Source organism: Mauremys mutica, chromosome 21, assembly GCF_020497125.1.
Source record: "Mauremys mutica isolate MM-2020 ecotype Southern chromosome 21, ASM2049712v1, whole genome shotgun sequence".
In the NCBI taxonomy this organism is placed as follows: domain Eukaryota; kingdom Metazoa; phylum Chordata; order Testudines; family Geoemydidae; genus Mauremys; species Mauremys mutica.
In genome coordinates this window covers 14,599,140-14,616,773 of record NC_059092.1, presented here as the reverse complement: position 1 = coordinate 14,616,773, position 17,634 = coordinate 14,599,140, and the positions used below count along the sequence as shown (strand labels likewise).

At 46.2% G+C, this 17,634-nt stretch overlaps 1 protein-coding gene across 3 annotated transcripts in view; it reads right to left on the bottom strand.

Annotated features, from left to right (window-relative positions):
• TMCO4 (transmembrane and coiled-coil domains 4) overlaps positions 1-17,634 on the bottom strand; it is an 84,541-nt gene that overhangs the window by 13,166 nt on the left and 53,741 nt on the right. For all 3 annotated transcript variants that reach the window (XM_044995900.1, XM_044995902.1, XM_044995901.1), the window contains one exon: positions 15,314-15,431. In XM_044995900.1, coding sequence (XP_044851835.1) covers positions 15,314-15,431 — 118 coding nt within the window. The remainder of the gene's footprint in view (positions 1-15,313; positions 15,432-17,634) is intronic.

Here is a 17,634-nt window from a genome sequence, read left to right as displayed (position 1 = left end):
CTTTAAATTAGATGGTGCAAAAAGTGTTTAAAAGACTCAGCGAAGGACTATACATGATACTGGAGCATGCCCCATGGGGTTGCTGATGGAAGAACCCTGAGTGTGAGATAGGAGGGTCGGATTGGAATATCTGGCCAGAGTTTTCTGGGAAATAATTTAGGAGAGCAGAGCTTACTGGCATCTAAGACTAGTGTGATCCACAAGTGACCACAAGCTAAATCTATTGGGTTGACTTGGGTCTGTGACAAGGCTTCTAAATGGATCCCCTCTTTTCAAAAGAGACAGTAAGAGACAGATTTTAAAAGAATTAAACCGCTACTGAGCCAGATTTTCAAACTGCTCAGCACCCACCAGTTCCCACGGAGACAGAGATAGAGACTCTTAGGCCACCTCTGCCAAAGAGCTGAGCACACAATCTTTGGCAAATCTTGCTCTGATTTAGGTGGCTGGATGGGAGCTGAGCTCTTCTGAAAACCTAGCCCTGACTGCGTGTGCCGAGCACCTGAAAAGTTGTCCCAGAGTTCTTTTGAAAGCCTGTCCCATGTGATTGTAAGGCAGAATCTCTCTACAGCACACTTTCTGGGAGCCTTCTGTAACCCTTGAGCATCACTGCGTACTCCTGAGGGCATCCCGAGACATCAAATTAAAAGTTCTGCACCAAAAAATTAAAAATTATGCACACGATATTTTAAAATTCTGCACAAATCTGCAAATTTTATTTGTCAAATAAATGTGGAGGCTCCAGCATGGCATTGGGGAGCACAGGCCACTGGCTTCATGGAGGTGGGAGGTCACTGCGCAGCTCCCCCCCAGGACATGGACTCAGCAGTGAGGCTGCACCCACCCTGACACAGCACAAGGACCGGGCCTGCCCCAGAAACACCCCTGGGCCCCTCCCTCCATGCCAGGTGCACCAGGTGCGGGCAGGCAGGCTCAGCAAGGCAGGATCCAGTGTGGGGCGATTCAGATGTGGGTTGAGAGGGTTCTGTGTGGGGCAATCTGAGCGTGGCTCAGTGGGGGATACAGGTGCAGGGGGGATCTGGATGCACAGGGGCTTGTTGGAGGATTCTAGGTGCAACAGTAATGGGACTCTGAAGGGGGGGGGTCCAGATGCTGGAGTGGGGTGGGGATCCAGGTGCAGGTGGCTCTTTGGGGTGGTCCAGTGCAGGGGGAATGGGGGCCATTGGGGGGGTGGTTATGGGTGCAGGGGGGTGAGGTTTGGCAGGAGGGTCTGGGTCTGAGGAGGCCTGGATGCACGGGGGCTGGGCGGATGGGGTAGCTGCTCCCTGTACAGCGATGCCTCCCCCTGCAGCTGAGGAGTGGGTGCAGGGTGTGTGTGTGAGAGAGAGAGAGAGTGTTCGCGGAGCTTCTTACAGCTTGGGGAGAAATCTGGGGATGGGTCTGACATGGCCCTGGATGCTGTGCAGGGGAAGAGGAAGTCCCTTCCTCCCCAGACCAACTGGGACTAGCAGCTGAGTCTGATGCAGGGTAGGAGCCACCAGCCGGGTCTTCTACAGTCTTGCCCCCTTCCCCCCAGTGATTTACCTCCCTGCCGGCTGCCATGGGCACCTGAAACATACTGCTGGGGAGGGTCGCATGACCTCTCTTGTGGCTTCCCTTCGCTTCCCCATCAGAAAGTCATTTTTCTGCAGGGAAGCAAAGAAATCTGTGGGGGACATACATTCTGCGGACGCAGAGTGGCGCAGAATTCCCCCAGGAATAACTCCAACACATTCAACAACAGATCAGTGGCAACAATGCTATTCAGCAACTCTGTCACCTGAAATGAGCTACCTCAGAGAAAGCCTCCTTCTTGGTCATCATGGAGGGGAACTGATCACCCCCCTCACCCCATTCTTGATCAAGGAACACATATGCTCCTTCTCTCATTCTGTTCCTGATTCAGGAATGTACAGGATATGGCATCTGAATATCATTGGCTTAGGGCTCTCTGAGTCAGATCTTCAGCTGGTATAAATCAGAATTGTCCCACTGACTTCCACTGAAGCCATGCTAATTTACAACAGCTGAGGATCTAGCCCCATGGTGGAGAGAGTGCGTGAGCTTTCTCAGATTGTGATGCCAACCCATCCTTCCCCCACAATCTCCTAGAAATTTCTGTCTCTAGCACAGGCACCAGCTAATGATCTGCTGACTCTGAGATGCTGCTAACTTTCCATATATCAAATCAAGACTCAAATTCAAAGACGCCAGGAAAGAAGAGGAAATTGGTAACCTCAGAAGGGCCTATTTGAAGCAGCCTCCTTCAATCCCTCCATCTGCAGCTGAACCATAATAACCAGCTTCACAGCCATTGCCACTCCACCAGCATCCGAAATGCTGCTCAAGAGGAGATTCAGCAGTTCTACTGTCACATCTGCTTGTACTGAACACCTTTGCAAGGGCTCTGGATTGCATCTCCCTTGACTCTCAATGTGTCAAGGAAAAGATGATTGCAGATAGTGATAAGAGGAGAGCAGATGGTGGTTGCCAGTCTGCCAGTGGCTTTTAGAAAAAGTTAGAGTTTTAGTCCCCAGCAGGGTCATGCACCTCCCCACCCCCAAACTATCAGCCATTCAGAATCCAAACTTCCCCATTTCCACTCCCCTCTTTACAGTACGGAGCACTTCCAGGAGGAAGCTGTGTTATTTCAGCACAATGTTCATGACACCAGATTTATAGGGCACTTGCTGCTTCTATGACCCTTTCCATTTACAGGGGTTTCTAACTCAGCTGCTTTAAACTTGCACCAGGCTAAAACTTGGAAAGTGTTGGTCAGCCCGGATTCCACATAGCTTTTCTATGAAGGAGCTCAAAAAGTCAAGATCTGTAACAGTCGAAGAATGAATAGCTTGCAGGGTTTAAAAAAAAATCACCATGCATTAAAAACAGCTTCATTTCATTTCTGCAATGTTGCTATTTCGTCCTTTGTGTGAATTGCTGCTTTTTGCTACGGCTGGTAACTGTGCTGCTGTAATGATCAGATAACAAATCAGAATACATGGTGGGTGGTGGTAGTGGGTAGTGAATCCTCTCCTGATCCTGGTTGGTGGCTGGCTGAAACCCTAGTGCCTGTCATCCAAATGAATCCCTTCATGTATTACAAATTTTGTCCTGTGCGTACACTTTGCCAACCACTGATATGCAGCCGCCTCTGGGGTGAAAGGCAGCATAGCTAAATCTGCACACACCACTTGCGATTATAGCTACATGGAATCATAGAGTTTAAGGCTGGAAGGGATGACTAGATCATCTACTCGGACCTCTTGGATATCACAGGCCACCAACTCCGCCCAGCACCCGCACGCTAAACCCAACAACTGAAATTAGACCAAAGTATTAGAGCCCACCTGAGACTAGTCTATTATGTGCCACAGGAGAGAACAAGAAGGATTAACATGCACTAGTGCCAGAAGTCCTCACAATGGCAGGGACAGAATTAAGTGAGATGCACCCAGATAACCCTGGCAAGTAACCTGTACCCACATGCTGTGGACGAAGATGAAACCTGCCTGAGTGTCGCTGCCAATCTGACCTGGGGGAAAATTCCTTCTCTACCCGACATGTGGCGAGCAGTTAGACTCTGACCATGAGAGCAAGATCAGCCAGCCAAGCACCTGAGAGAGAGAATGCTTGGTGCCACCTCAGAGCCCCTGGCCACTCCACTCTATGTCCCATCACTAGCCACGGCCACCCCTGACTCTTCAGAGGAAGGACGTAAAAGAAACAAATCAGAATACATGGTGGGTGGTGGTAGTGGGGTAGTGAATCCCTTCCTGATCCCGATTGGTGGCTGGCTGAAAGCCTGAAGCCTGAGCTTCAAGACATAAAGCGGAACTGAACCCCAAGATGCCTGAACCCTGCCTTTTACCTCATAAGCAATCCTGTCATAAAATCCCTGTCCAGCTCTCTCTTGAAACTAATTAAGTTGTTTACCCCCACAACTCCCACGAGGAGGCTGTTCCAAAATCTCACCCCTCCAATGGCTTGAAACAGTCTTCTAATTTCCAGCCTGAATTTGTCCATGGCCAGTTTATATCCATTAGTTCTTAGGTCTACAGATCAGTCCTTCTACCTACTTGTTTGCTCCATCCATAGAGCCCTGCGCAGATACAAAATTTGTATCTGCATCCGCAGCCGTGGATGCAGCTATGGGAGGATATAAAGCGGATGGATATCCACGGATCTGCAGGGCTCTATTCATCCCCCTGTTTTTTCTTGTCTTTTAGATGGTAAACTCTCAGGGATGGTCACTTGCTAGAGGGCTAGCATGACGAGGCTCAATATCGTGGAGTCCTCTAAGCCATACCACACTATAAACTATAAATACAACTCCATGCAGTGGTTTAGGAGAAGAACTGAAGAATTCCATACACAGTTGAAATTCCTGGGGGAACTGTAGGCAGACAGAATATAATTATCCAGGAGACCGTAAGCATCAGGCCCTCAGTTTTACATCTCACTTGAAAGATGGCACCTTCCAGCAACACAGCACCCGTAGGATCGCTCTGCAGACATCAATAGTAACTCAGAGGGAGGAGTACAACCTGCTGTTAGTCATCAATGTCATTACCTACTGTACAGGGATTTCCCAGAGGTTTTATCCTGACCGGGCTTGATTCTGCTTGGCTTGTAAACTCTGATGAGATTATCATTTGAGGTAGCAGGAATTCAGAGGCTAACAGGAAGTGCTAACTTTTCCACGGCACTTTATCTACATTATGAGCGTCAATAACACGTTACAGTACAACTGTAAAATCTCAAACACGTCTGGAAACTATGTGATGGGTGATATACCTTGTAAACACAGCATGTCAGGGGAGTCATTTTCTACTTCATTAACATTTTGAATTGGCTTTAAAATCTGAATTTTCTTTTCATACGTTGGCGTAAGAAAATAGAAAGGAAATGAAACCCAAACGGAAATACTTTGTTGAAATACCGTTAACGTAAACACAAGACAAAAATATCCAGGTAACGTACAACGTGCTCTGTCCTTAAAAGCATCTTACTGTGACACTTACGGGACCTGATCCTGCTATCCTTATTCAGGGAAGACTCCCATTGATTTTGCTGGGAGTTTTGCCTGAATGGACTCATAGACTTTCCGGTCAGAAGGGACCATCATGATCACAGACTTCATGATCTGGACAATTATTTGTAACATTAATAACTGTGTGATGATCTGTTATTCCTGTACACTGTGAGCCCAGTCAGGGATGGAGTCTGAGCCTTCGGGATCTACTAGGAGGGTTTGTCTCAAATGCAATGTTCTCCAACATTTAAAACATCTCCAATGGGTGACTGAAATGATGCAAACTATCGTGCTGCGGGGAAGAGAACACGTGCTCTGTATCACATCAACACCGTTCCTGGTTACTTAGCTGAGAATCTCAGCTGGGAAATTGCATACTTTGGATTGTGTTGGTTATTTAAACTATGACGCTCCCCCCCACCCCACACACACTTTTCTCTTTCAAAATCATTTCCGCAGTGTTTTGTGGCTGCTGCTAAGCTGACAGCCCTGGCGCCTGATAACCTCATTATGCAGAGACCGTGGGAAACAGCAGTGTAAGCTTCCCTTAAATTCCAAACCACGCCCTGCCCCTAACCAATGTGCCTCATTCATGACCTCCGTGGATCACCTCTAAGGGGAAAAGGGGTAATTAAGTCCACATTCCCATTAAACCTTTGGCATATCCACTGAGGATGCCAGCAAATTTGATGGAGTTTTTTTGCTATACAAAATCTTATCCTTGAGGAGCAGAACAAACCAATTCACTCACATAGTTCACTGAACAGCTGTAGTTCAGGCTAGTGTGTTACAGAGCCCAAATTGTGCACTGACATGTCTATTAGTTATTCTAATTTCTTCCCAAATCTATGGAAGTGAACGAGGATGCTTAAGCCATTGGATTCTCCTTTGACATGTGGCTGTGGATCTCTCTCTAGTCTAACAAGTTCTGATGAAAAACCACTCCCCTTTCCAGATGGCGTTGGACAGATTCAGAAGACGCTTGGAAGTACGTCTTGCTTTAGAAAAAAAAGGGAAAATGCCAGTGCCTGCAATTATCTAATAAAACCCCTCTAACTTGGATAACTCAGGCTTAATGCATTACAGCATTGGCAGCAAGATACCGATAATTAACACACCACAGCACTTTTTACAAGAGCAAGGGCGTTAATACCAGCCTCCTACCAAATGCCAAGTCCAGTAGTTACTTTATGCCTCCCTAAATTCTCCCGGCATTTTCCAATGGATGCAGCATGATCTTTCACTCTCTGTCCTACACTGCTGTGAAATGCTTGTTAAACAGCTTCCACCGCTCACCCCAGAGGCGGCTGCATGCTAGTGGCAGGTGAAGTGCTTGAGCATCCTGTAGGTTCAGAGCTCCTAGTTAGTAGCTTGGCTGCTGTTGTACGAAAGAGCCTCTAAGGAAACGGGGCTGCACAGTATTTCTCTGTTCTGCAGCTTGACAAAGGGATGTGAGAATAAGTGGTGTGACGACTGTTGGTAAAGAAGCTTTTTCATTTCCAAGAGCTTAATCAAGTGGAAAATTAGAGCTAGAGTGAGTTGTTCAACAGATAAAAAGGCTGAGACAGGCCAATTCCCTGCAGGCTTGAATCGAAGCTGTGACGCTAACCGCCTTTGTTCGCAAGTTAGCTGAGAGGCTGGCTCGCTTTGCTCCTTCAGGCCTGGTTATCTGATGGCTTCAGCGGCTGGCCTCTGCCCTGGTAACCCTGGGGCCCGCCCTGAAGCAGTCAGTTCCCAGTGGTGGGACGGAGCAGGGAAGAGTGATGAGAGAGGGTGGTTTTCTATACAAAACAGTCTGAAGAGGCCACATCTGCAGCTGGTATGTGAGAGCCTGTGTCTCTGCTTGTCTGTCCGTAGACGCTCCAGATTTTGACCATTTAGCAGGCACAGCTCACAACGAGGAATTTCAGGGTGGAAAACTGGGAGCTGTGTGGGAGCAAAGGGCCACCTGGGGAAGGAGAGGGCAAAAGAGGCAGCTTGCCCTGAGCCCGTTTGAGAGGGCCCCGAAACAGAGTGACAGTGTGACCCGACATGCAGGGCTGCAGCACCACTCACGTTGAGCTCAAATGACCCTCCGTGGGCCAAACCTGAGCAACCCCATGTGCAGCACCAAGAGCGGGGAGCCAGGCACAGGCCCACGGGACAGGAGCCCCTACTGCCGGGTGAGTGCGGGCAGGCTCGCTCTCCAACTCCTCTACCAGGGGCCTCCCCTCTTTTTTGGAAGGGGGGCTGCTCGGTTTCAGATTTTGCTCCAGGCACCCAAAAAACTCTGTGCGGCCCTGAGAGTGAGTGATGTGGGTGGGGGAGAGAATAGGGCTGTTTAGACCTATTTCTGTGAAATGTGACCACAGGCCTATTCTCTTTTGAGACCCTGTGAGAGCTGGCACTCCCTTGAAACAGAACTGAAGCTGGACTGGAAGTTGACATTACAGGGACTTAATGAAATCTACCTGGTGATGTTTTTCCCCCCCGGACCCTCGCCCTCCCCCAACATCACCAACAAAGTGGTGGTTTTAGCTGCTTTTCCTTCCTGTAGCATGATAGAATCACTACAAGTTCCTCTCCTGGGAAATGTTTAGCTTCTGATTGAATCAAGTTCCCGTTCTTGCTTTTCTTCTTTGGATTGTATTCATTCCTGTCATACCTGCCTAAGGTGGTACTGCTCATCTGAAACAAGTCATTCCACCTGGGAGCAATGACACCCAGGCAACCTACTTCCATGCTCAGTCCCCAAGGTCCTTAATAAAACCTGAATTTCAGCATCAGAATTCATTCTTTGCTGCAAGTTTTGGGCCCACGATGAGAACACAGTTTAATGCACCTTTGAGGAAAAGCCTGAATCACGCAAGTGCCAAATCAATAGATTGTTAGAATACTGTCTTTTTTGTCTGCTGCATCCAAAGAGCCCATGCAGGTGGTGAACCACGCTGCCCTGGAATCACTCGAGACGCCAGTAACAAGGCATCACTTCTAAGAAAGGTTTTGGAGGGCAAGAGCAGGAATTCCATTTTAATCATCACTGTCACAGATCTGGCTTTTCACTGCTCAGTTTCAGCAGCTGAGAAAAAAGCAAGACAAAAAGGTTTGTAACTAATGGGAAAAGCCACAGCTCTGGTGATGTCTGGTGCAGCATATTCCAAACAGAACTCTTTTATTCAGCCTTTTCTTGCTTCTCCAATTTTACAGGAACATCGGAGTGCAAAATAGGTCACAAAATCTCATCACTACATGTTATTGCAAAGAAGGGTAAATCAGTGCTTTTAAAATGGTCTTAAATGACGGAGTAATAACAATTAGCTGGTCCGACATGCTTTCAGTCTTCAAAGCACATTAAACATTGATGAATAATTATGACCTTCCTTTGATGGCAGTATTATTATACCCATTTTACAGATGGGGAAACTGAGGCACACAAAGGAAAAGTGACTTGCTCAAGGCTGCAGTGGGAATTAGTTCCAGAACTGGGATTAGAACTCGGGAGTATCTGGCTCCTAGTGTGGTGCTCAGACAACACTTCTTTCTATTTTGTTATGACAATGATAATTAAGGCTACGATTCCACCACGGGTGAAATCACTGGGTGGCGGGGCTCGGAGATGGAGTGCCAACTCTATTCTCTGACTCATCCCACCGGGTCACCCAGCCTGTGGGTCAGTGTCAACGCCTCCACGATACACAATACTTTATTGTTAAATTGTTACACATTTTTCATTGCTGAAACCATACTCTGATTTTGTACATTTTTATCATAAGTGTTCTGTGAATTCTGCCTAATTTTACTATGACAAAATTGTATCCATCATGATATTTAACAAACTGCAGCATAGTCCAGTGGGTAGCACATTGGACTGGAATGCAGGAGACTTGGGTTTTATTACTGGTTCTGCCACTGACCTGCTATATAATCACAGGCCAGTCACAGCACTGCTCTGTGCCTCAGTTTCCCCTCATACCCTTAGTCTTGTCTATTAACCCTTTAAAACTCTTCAGGTTAGCGGCCGTCTCTTTTCCTGTGTATGTACAGTGTTTAGCACAATGGGGTCCTGATCTCAACTGGCCATTTAAAGAAATTAATCATCATCATCATCGACATCATCTAGGAAGGTGACATCTGAATGATAAAGAGTAGAACTAGGAGAATTCAGCTGCCATTTGAATGCATGGGAAAGCAGGGAATTTCAAGGTCCAGGCAAGTCCTAATCGTGGCTAAAGGTCTTTAAACTTTATATAACAGATATTTTACAACCGGCCCGAAGTGGAAATTGGGGTTTGCTTATATGGGTCTGTAAAGCAGAAATTAAACTTTGTAGCCCTGGATAATCTGATATTCCTTTATTGGGGTGGTATATGGAGAGAGAGATGCATAGCCCTTCTCCCACCTTTAACAATATGGCAGTACTAACTTCCTGCAGCTCTCATGAAGTTCATCACTCAACCTACAGAGACAGCCCTTCAGATCTACTTTCATGCCTTTACGGTCATCTCAGATTTTGGTTACATTAAAATTGCCTAAAGAAACCTAAGCAAATGCCTGTAACTTCCAAGCCCACATGAAACGCATTTTGCCTATATTCCGACTCTTAACAACATTTCTTCGATATTCAGATGCTAATGTGAAACGTAATCTCCAGCATCTCGCTTGAACAAACAACAATCAGCCTAATATGTTACAACTCAATTACTTCCTCGGTTTCAGTTACTGTCAAATAAATCCGCTGAACCAATCAGTCTCATTGTAAGCACTCGGGAAGCTTTTATAACTGCATTTGCTGAGTGGGAGGACATTTTGTTAGTTTCCCCACTGACAGATTTAGAGACATGAGGCCTCAAAAGTTTGGAGGAGAATGAAAGGAGAGGGCCCTGGCATGACAAATGGAAACTAACGCAGACCATACTAATCAAAACAGACACAGGCTAAATACCTTGGGCCCTGAGTCTCATTTACGCGAAGGCCCTTTATATATCCCTTATATCCCACGCACTTTGAGACTCCTTTACATTGCTGCAGCAGCAAGAATCAGGCCCCTTGGACTCCAGCATCCCACTCCTCCCCCAGATTGAAAGGGGAACTCTAACCATTGTGCTCAGTTCCGAAGTCTGAAAGGACCCGCAGGGAGAAATGGCCCTCACCATGGATAAACTGGGAGATGGCTTGAACGTGAAGGGTGTTAGAATGAATTTCGCACGAAGCACCTTCCTGAAGTCCATACTTTGCTCCTTGACAACCTCCCCTCCTTCCCTGTCCCATGGCTTTGTGTCACCATAACTAGAAATCTGTGCTGAACCCATCCCAGGCTGCTCCTATGCTGGAGCCTGCAGAAGTTGCTGCTGGAGACTCCTGCCCTCACCAGATGAAGAGCTCGCCACTGCATAGCACTCCCAGTCTCCTTCAGAATTCTGTCATTTATATTTCCAGGTAGTTTCTCTACAGGATGCTGAGGTGCTTTGCAAAAGGGTGGGGCAGAAATGCAAAATGACCAACGGCCCGAAAGGCTCGGTGCAGAGCCTGCTCGACGTGCTAGAAAGCAGGCAACAAGGGAGCCCATCATTATTCTTCTCTAAAGGAGCAAGAGCTTAATAGAAAAGCACAACCAGCTGCTTTGATGCTTAATATATAGTGATGATGAGGATCAACTGTACTTTCTTATGCTCTCCGGACCCATCAGAGGGGGCTCTGCAATCACCTCAGTGGGCCAAGTCCCTACAAGCACAGGCAAACGCTCTGATTTGCTGTGCTGCATTAATGTGTTTTATTATTTCCTGGTTTCTCTCAAACCGGTCTATTTATTTTCAAGTACCTAGAGCTAAAATTGACTACGAGGGCAACTGTGGGCAGGCACTGCCACGGCAAGTTGCAATAAGCAACCTGTTCCACCCAAACAGGCACCCACATTGTTTTAAGAAACATCTAACACCTTGGTTTTAAGCCGGGTTTCTGCATAAAAGAAATTGAAATTGCGGCTCAGTCTTTTCTGCTAGGTTAGACTGAATGTCCAGCCTTAGATCACTTGCATTGTACTGGGCAAGCGTTACGTGACCTGCTGCTATTCCCATACCTCTGGGCCTTTATGAGAATGAGATGTGGAGATACCAGTCAGCCATGTTTCAAACAAAGCAACTGTCTAACCCACAGTGGGACTGAATTTTTTTCATAGATCCGAGTCAGGAAATCTTTGAGGAGTCCAGCTAGTCCAAGACACTAGTTCACTAGTAGAATCATAGATTCTACTACTAATCATAGATTCTAGTACTAATGAGGCTCTTTAATACTTGTTCAAACATCCACACCTGCAGAAAAGGTGCTTTGATTTTTGTATCTTATAAGAAAGAGCTGGATTTATTGCACTCGATTAAGTAGTAAAGTGCCTTGCTAGCTCTACACTGTTAGCATTCTGTTGAGAACATCTCTATATACCTTTATGCTACCCTATTCCATTGCATTTGCAGTGCAAGTCACCTTTGCTTTCGTGCCATTTGTTAAAGCACTGGTTTCTGACGCTTTTCTTCACGCGCCTCATGTAACACACGGTTTTCCTGTCTCCAAGAGCTCTATTTTTTTTCAGGATGGCTCCTCTTTTCCATCCTTTCCAGTAAGGTTAGGCAAGGCTGCTCTATCATGGAAGCAGCAGGCCTCTCCGAGATGACAGCAGTGTTGGGAGTCTCTATTTGATACACGCAGTGCGTACACAGATGCGTAATGGTGGAAGATTGGTGACCCGGCACTTGGGCCACCCATTTAGCCTAAATGTGCACACTGCTTCTTCAGCGAAAGCAAGCAGGCTGCTGGGAGTCAGTCCCAGTGGTGTCTGCTGCACTCCATATGCTTTGGAAGTTTAGTAAGTATAAAATGAACAGACAAGGGCTCTTCAGGGAAAAGCAAGAGACAGGACATTAAGGGTACGGCTCAGTGGCGAAGCCAGGTTTTAGCAGCAGGGGGAGAGAACACATGAAAAAAGGCGCCACCCACCGTGAAGAAAAAACAAAAAAAGAAAAAAAGAAAAACAAAAAAGAAAACCCCCGACTGACCCGCCGCCGAAGTGCCGCCAAAGACCCAGAGCGGCTGAAGGACCCACTGCTGAAGTGCCGCCGAAGACCCTGAGCGCCGCTGCGCTACTGGTATGGCTGCTCTAGAAACGGTCCAATGGTACAGCTGCAGCACTGGGCGCTGTAGTGTGGACACTTACTACAGTGACAGAAGAGGTGCTTCCATCATTGCAGTAAATCTGCCTCTCTGAGAGGGGGTCGCTAAGTTGATGGGAAAATTATTTTGCTGACCTAGCGGGGTCTACGCCAGGGCTTTATATCAGCTTAGGGGTTTATATGTTTCTAAGAGCCTCTGTTAACCCAGTCCCTTCTAGGCTGTCCACACTTTGCTCTGTATCATCTCTACTTTATCCACACCTCATCAGTCCTGCATTTTTCCTGCAGCGGGATCAGCAATGTTCAGTCAGTATGAATTAAATGAGCTGGTAACAGCTGAACAGTTGCAGGCTTGATGTGTTTGCACATCATAAAATGTGAAACTGATCATGTGCTTAAGACACTTTCTGGTTCCAGAGCACTACTAGGAGAGTAATCTGTGCCAGCTTGCAGATGTGCTCAGAAGAGGTCAGTTTGAGAAGTGACAGAGGAGGCAGTCTGGATTACACAGGGTCTGTTATAAGATTTGTTTTCACAGCTCTGCCAAGCATTTTCCACTCCCAAAATGCAAAGGGAGAAAAACAGCTACGTCATAGTAGATTGTGATCCCAAGATTGCTGTGAATGTGTGTGCAGAAGCTGTGTTCTTCCTGATTATCTGAAGCATGTTGATAAATTGGAGAAGGGTCAGAGAAGACCATGAGAATGATGAAAGGGTTGAAAACCTGCCTTGCAGTGACAGACTCCAGGAGCCTAAATCTATTTAGCTTAACGAAGGGAAGGTTAAGGGGTGACTTGATCACAATCTATATGTACCTACTGCGGGGAATAAACATTTGATAATGTGCCCGTAAATCTAGCAGAAAAATCTTTAACAAAATCCAACGGCTGGAAACTGAAGCTAGACAAATTCAGACTGGAAATAAGGTGTACATTTTAAAGTCAAGACTGGATGTTTTTCTAAAAGATCTGCTCTTGTTCAACAGGAATTAATTTAGGGAAGTCCTATGGCTGTGTTATACAGGTCAGACTAGATGATCGCCGTGACCCTTTCTGACTTTATAATCTATAAATCTGCAGAGGAGGTCACCCGGAGGGAAGGGAAGGCATCTATGTCATTAGCTTGCTTAGGGCAACCGAGCTGAATAGTGTTGAAGACATTACACCCCTAACAGCAGTTTAGCATTAACAACACTAAGCAGCTTTGGGGAATCTAATTGATGCCTGATCTATAGGACAGAACTCAGAAACCTTCTCTGTTCCCTGGAAACTCAGAATCCAACTACTAAGCCACAACTGTGACCTTGCCCTAGAAATTCAAGACCATCAAACCAGTCACAAACATCGCTGAGCTCTGTAACTCCAAACTCAAATCCAGCCGTACTAATCCCTGCTGTAGCACTGCAACTGTGAACCCGACAAGCCCGCCGGATGAACTGAGGCACAAGGTCAAATGACTTCCTCAAGACCATCTAAAGCTCCAGCTAGATGAGACTGCAGGTTCTTCCTGGTCCCTACTCATAGCGGCGCTCGAATTATGAGAGACAAAGTAGGGGGCCCCTGCTACTTTGCAGATGTTCCCTTCTTGGGCTAGGCGGCCGTGCATGGTCCCCAAGAGTACTAGTAGCTGGCAAGCAGTCTCTGACCATACTGGAAACTAAATGGCAAAAACTTAGTTAAAGAAGAGTTAAGGACGCCCGGTGATATTTCGCGTCCTTCCAGAATGTCAGGTTCAGCAAAACTCAAACTTCTGTGAACCAGGAAATATAAAGTTAAGATAACCTGCAGTTGGCAATAGCTCCTGGGAATGATCTGCAGGCACTCCAACTGCATTCACTGTGTTAGTGTAGCTGTATTGAATAGCGAAGGAATAAGCTGGAGCAGCTTGGAAGGGCTGCGATTGTGATGAGATGAAGAGATCTGGGGATCAGTTTGAGGAACATCATAGAGCTGTGATTTGTGATATGAGGAGATCAGGATCTGAATCCCCCGTGTATGTCATCAAAGCAAAGAGGTGCTTATGTATGCTGAGTCTGCATCATTTCATTACAGAATTGTGTAGGTGGTGTAAGTAACAGGGTACTGGAGTCTTCATGCCATGGGGACTGTAGTAGTGAGGTGGGATATGAAAGCAGTTTATGGATTTAGTGGTGGGCAGGGGAATGCAGATAGTTTGGTGGGATCCTGTGTGCAAGTGTGAAGGGGCTGTACGAGAGTATGAAGTGGTTGTTAAATTTCACAAGTGGGGTATTCTGTTGGGGAGTAGGCACAGGCCACACCCACACTACAGTCGTGACAGCAGCACAGCTACAGTGCTGCAGCTGTGCCGCTGACGCACCATACCATAGCCACTTCCTACACTGACGGAAGGGGCTTTCCCATTGAGATAGTTAATCGGGCTCTCCGAGAGGTGGTAGCTATGTTGAGGGAAGAATTCTTCCACTGACCTAGCCATGTCTACATTTGGGGTCAGGTCAACCTAACTATGGCACTCAGTTTTTAAGCGTAGATCAGGTCTCATCAGGGGAGCTGGAACAACTTTTACAGTGGGGGTGCTGCTGATGACAACCAGGTATTTGGTGTTAGTTAGCAGTATGTCAAGCCAGGGATTGCGGCGGCACTTCCGGCATCTCTAGTTCCAGCACCACCGAGCCTCAGTGTTTGAGTTTAGAGCAAGTGCAGACAGCGCACCAGGCCACACTGTCTTTCTGAAAGTGATGCCACTCCTGTAGGATCTGATGGGATAGGAACACCATTTTCTCCAGTGCAGGATGTTACAGAATTTTTTTTAAAAAGCAACAATGGAAACAAAATACTCCCTACAACGTTACATAGCTTCCATTAGGTGTCGGGCCAGACTTAAGGCTTATCTGACATGGAGTTTATGGTAAAGTCATGGAGTCGTGAGGTTTGTGCACATATAGAGAGAAGAATAGAGACTACACAAAGTCACTCACTCCTCTTAGGCCTGATCTATACTTAAAAATTACATTGACCTAGCTACATCCCCCAGGGTTGTGAAAAATGTAGTGCCCTAAGTGTCCCTGGTGTAGACACGGCTAGGTGGATGGAAGATGAACACAAGGCTATGACCGGTACGGACAGAGTGAAATACTAAGGAAATGAAGAGGGCTACTCACTACAGATGAAAGATCCATATTAACCATCCTCCTGTCATCCAGGCTGACTGGCTGAAGGCCTGCAACGTTGAGCTGAGCAGAGGCGGTCCGGTAGACAAAACTCAGCAGCCAGTCTCCCCTAGGAGGAAAATGGAACAGAGGTATTAATAAGCCTTGCTGGAAGACTGATAAAATGCACAAAGACATTCGGGGAACATAGGAAAAGACAGAGATGACAGGACCAGACAGCCCAGCTAAGGGCAGGTCTTCACTACCCGCTGGATCGGCGGGTAGTTATCCATCTATCGGGGGTCGATTTATCGCGTCTAGCGTCGACGCGATAAAATTGATCCCTAATCCCGCTCCCCGTTGACTCCGGAACGCCAGCTCACGAGAGGCGGAAGCGGAGTTGATGGGGGAGTGTAGGGTGACCAGACAGCAAAAGTGAAAAATTGGGATGGGGGTGGGGGGTAATAGGAGTCTGTATAAGAAAAAAACCTGAAATCGGGACTGTCCCTATAAAATCGGCCAGGTAAGTCGACCTAAGATACACTGACTTCAGCTACACTATTCGCTATTCGACTATTGGACAATCTCCTTGTAATACGTTAACACGTAGAAGTTTGCCAGCCTGTAGCATCTGTAAACATATTGAGTACAGGCACCGTGGCTGCTGACATATATGCAAATTATAAAGTAATTTAGGATCTTTCTGGATTAAAGGTGCTGTGAAAATATAAGATTTTTAATAGGAGAAGTAGCAAGATTGTGCTTCCAATCTTGAGTGGTGGGGCAGAGATGGCATGGCTGGTCTAAAGATTGATAAAATGACTATGCGCTGTACCCTTTGGCACTTGGAAAGGTGAAATTCTCCCCAGTGCAGAGAGCTGGCACAAAGCCTGTACATCACTTACATCCAACTGAGCTCTATGATGAAGGCTTAAGTAGGACTGCAGTGGTGTATAGAACCTTGTGCTGGCCTTCTGCACAGGTGAATTTTACTCTAAGAGCTGCCACTTCCAGCTGTGCCTGTTCACTCTCACCACTGTCCTTGACTATCAGATGTGAATAAAGCCCACCCGGAGCTATGCCAAATGCGTGCAAGACTCCCAAGGCCACACGAAATTCACTCGGTTTTGTATTTGTTGCTAACTCATTACTCAGACCAGGCTGTTTGAAAGGTTTAGCCATGCAAACTTGGCTTGACTTATGGTATTACAGGGTGATCACAGGACATTGGTAGTTCGGATGATATGAAATCCAGTGTAGCAGTTTCAACTGGCTTTCACTTTGAGATGTTTGGTTCATTGAAACGTCAACGTTGAGAGGTGTGAACTGAAACTCAAGTAAATGGGCCTGATTCTGATCTCACACCCGTTTTACACCAATGTAAGTTCATAAACTTCCATGAAGTTACTTCTGATCCACCACCATCTGGCTCAATATTTATGCAATCACCAAGGCAGGGAACCATCACATCTCCAGATCTACGTGAATGTCTTATTAGGAAATAACATATTTCCCTGATTCATGTTTCAGATACTCTCACCGAAATCCACCCCATAGCTCTCCAATTAGCACCTCACATCACCCTTCATGTAGACCTGGTGCTTCTCAGCTGCAGCATCCCGTGGGATTTTAGAGATTAAATGTACTAGGATATTTATCTGGAATATCATCCCCTGCTCACTCCTGTTTGTGTGCAACTGAGCTGTAATTTATTAACCGCTGTTTGTTGAACAGTCGAAATATGGCCTGCCAAAGTAAAGAGACTAACTTGAATTATACACACGCAGGCCATTTTATTTCAGTAGCACAGTCAACGTCTGAAACGATAACAAAATTATCTCTCTTATATTACAGGAAATGAATATACTATGCTTTCTGCAATGAAATAAGGAGAGGTTGTTTTTGCAGTTCTGGGATGATCTATAGTCACTACAGCAAACTCAGTTATACACGTAAATTGCTAATCATGAACGGCTTCCTAGAGGAAAATAGAAACATCCCCCAGAAACTACTGTACAGGAGACAGCAGTTGCTTTTTTTGCTATGTTACATGAAGAAATGCAGTAATTTGCATACACATCCTGCATCTATAAAACCTCAACGATACAAAATTAGCAAAAGCAGCATCTCTCAGCTCAGCCATACGGATGGGAGTAATGAAGATTTCTTGTTTTAATCTCAAGTGCTTGTGATCTTAATTTCTCTCTTCTCATCATTTTAAGGTATGTAAAATAATAGAATATATTGTATATTAACACGCACCCCTCTCTCTCTCTGTATACTTATTTGTAGACAAATTTGCATCATTGTTAAGGTTTTGACAATTAGGTGCT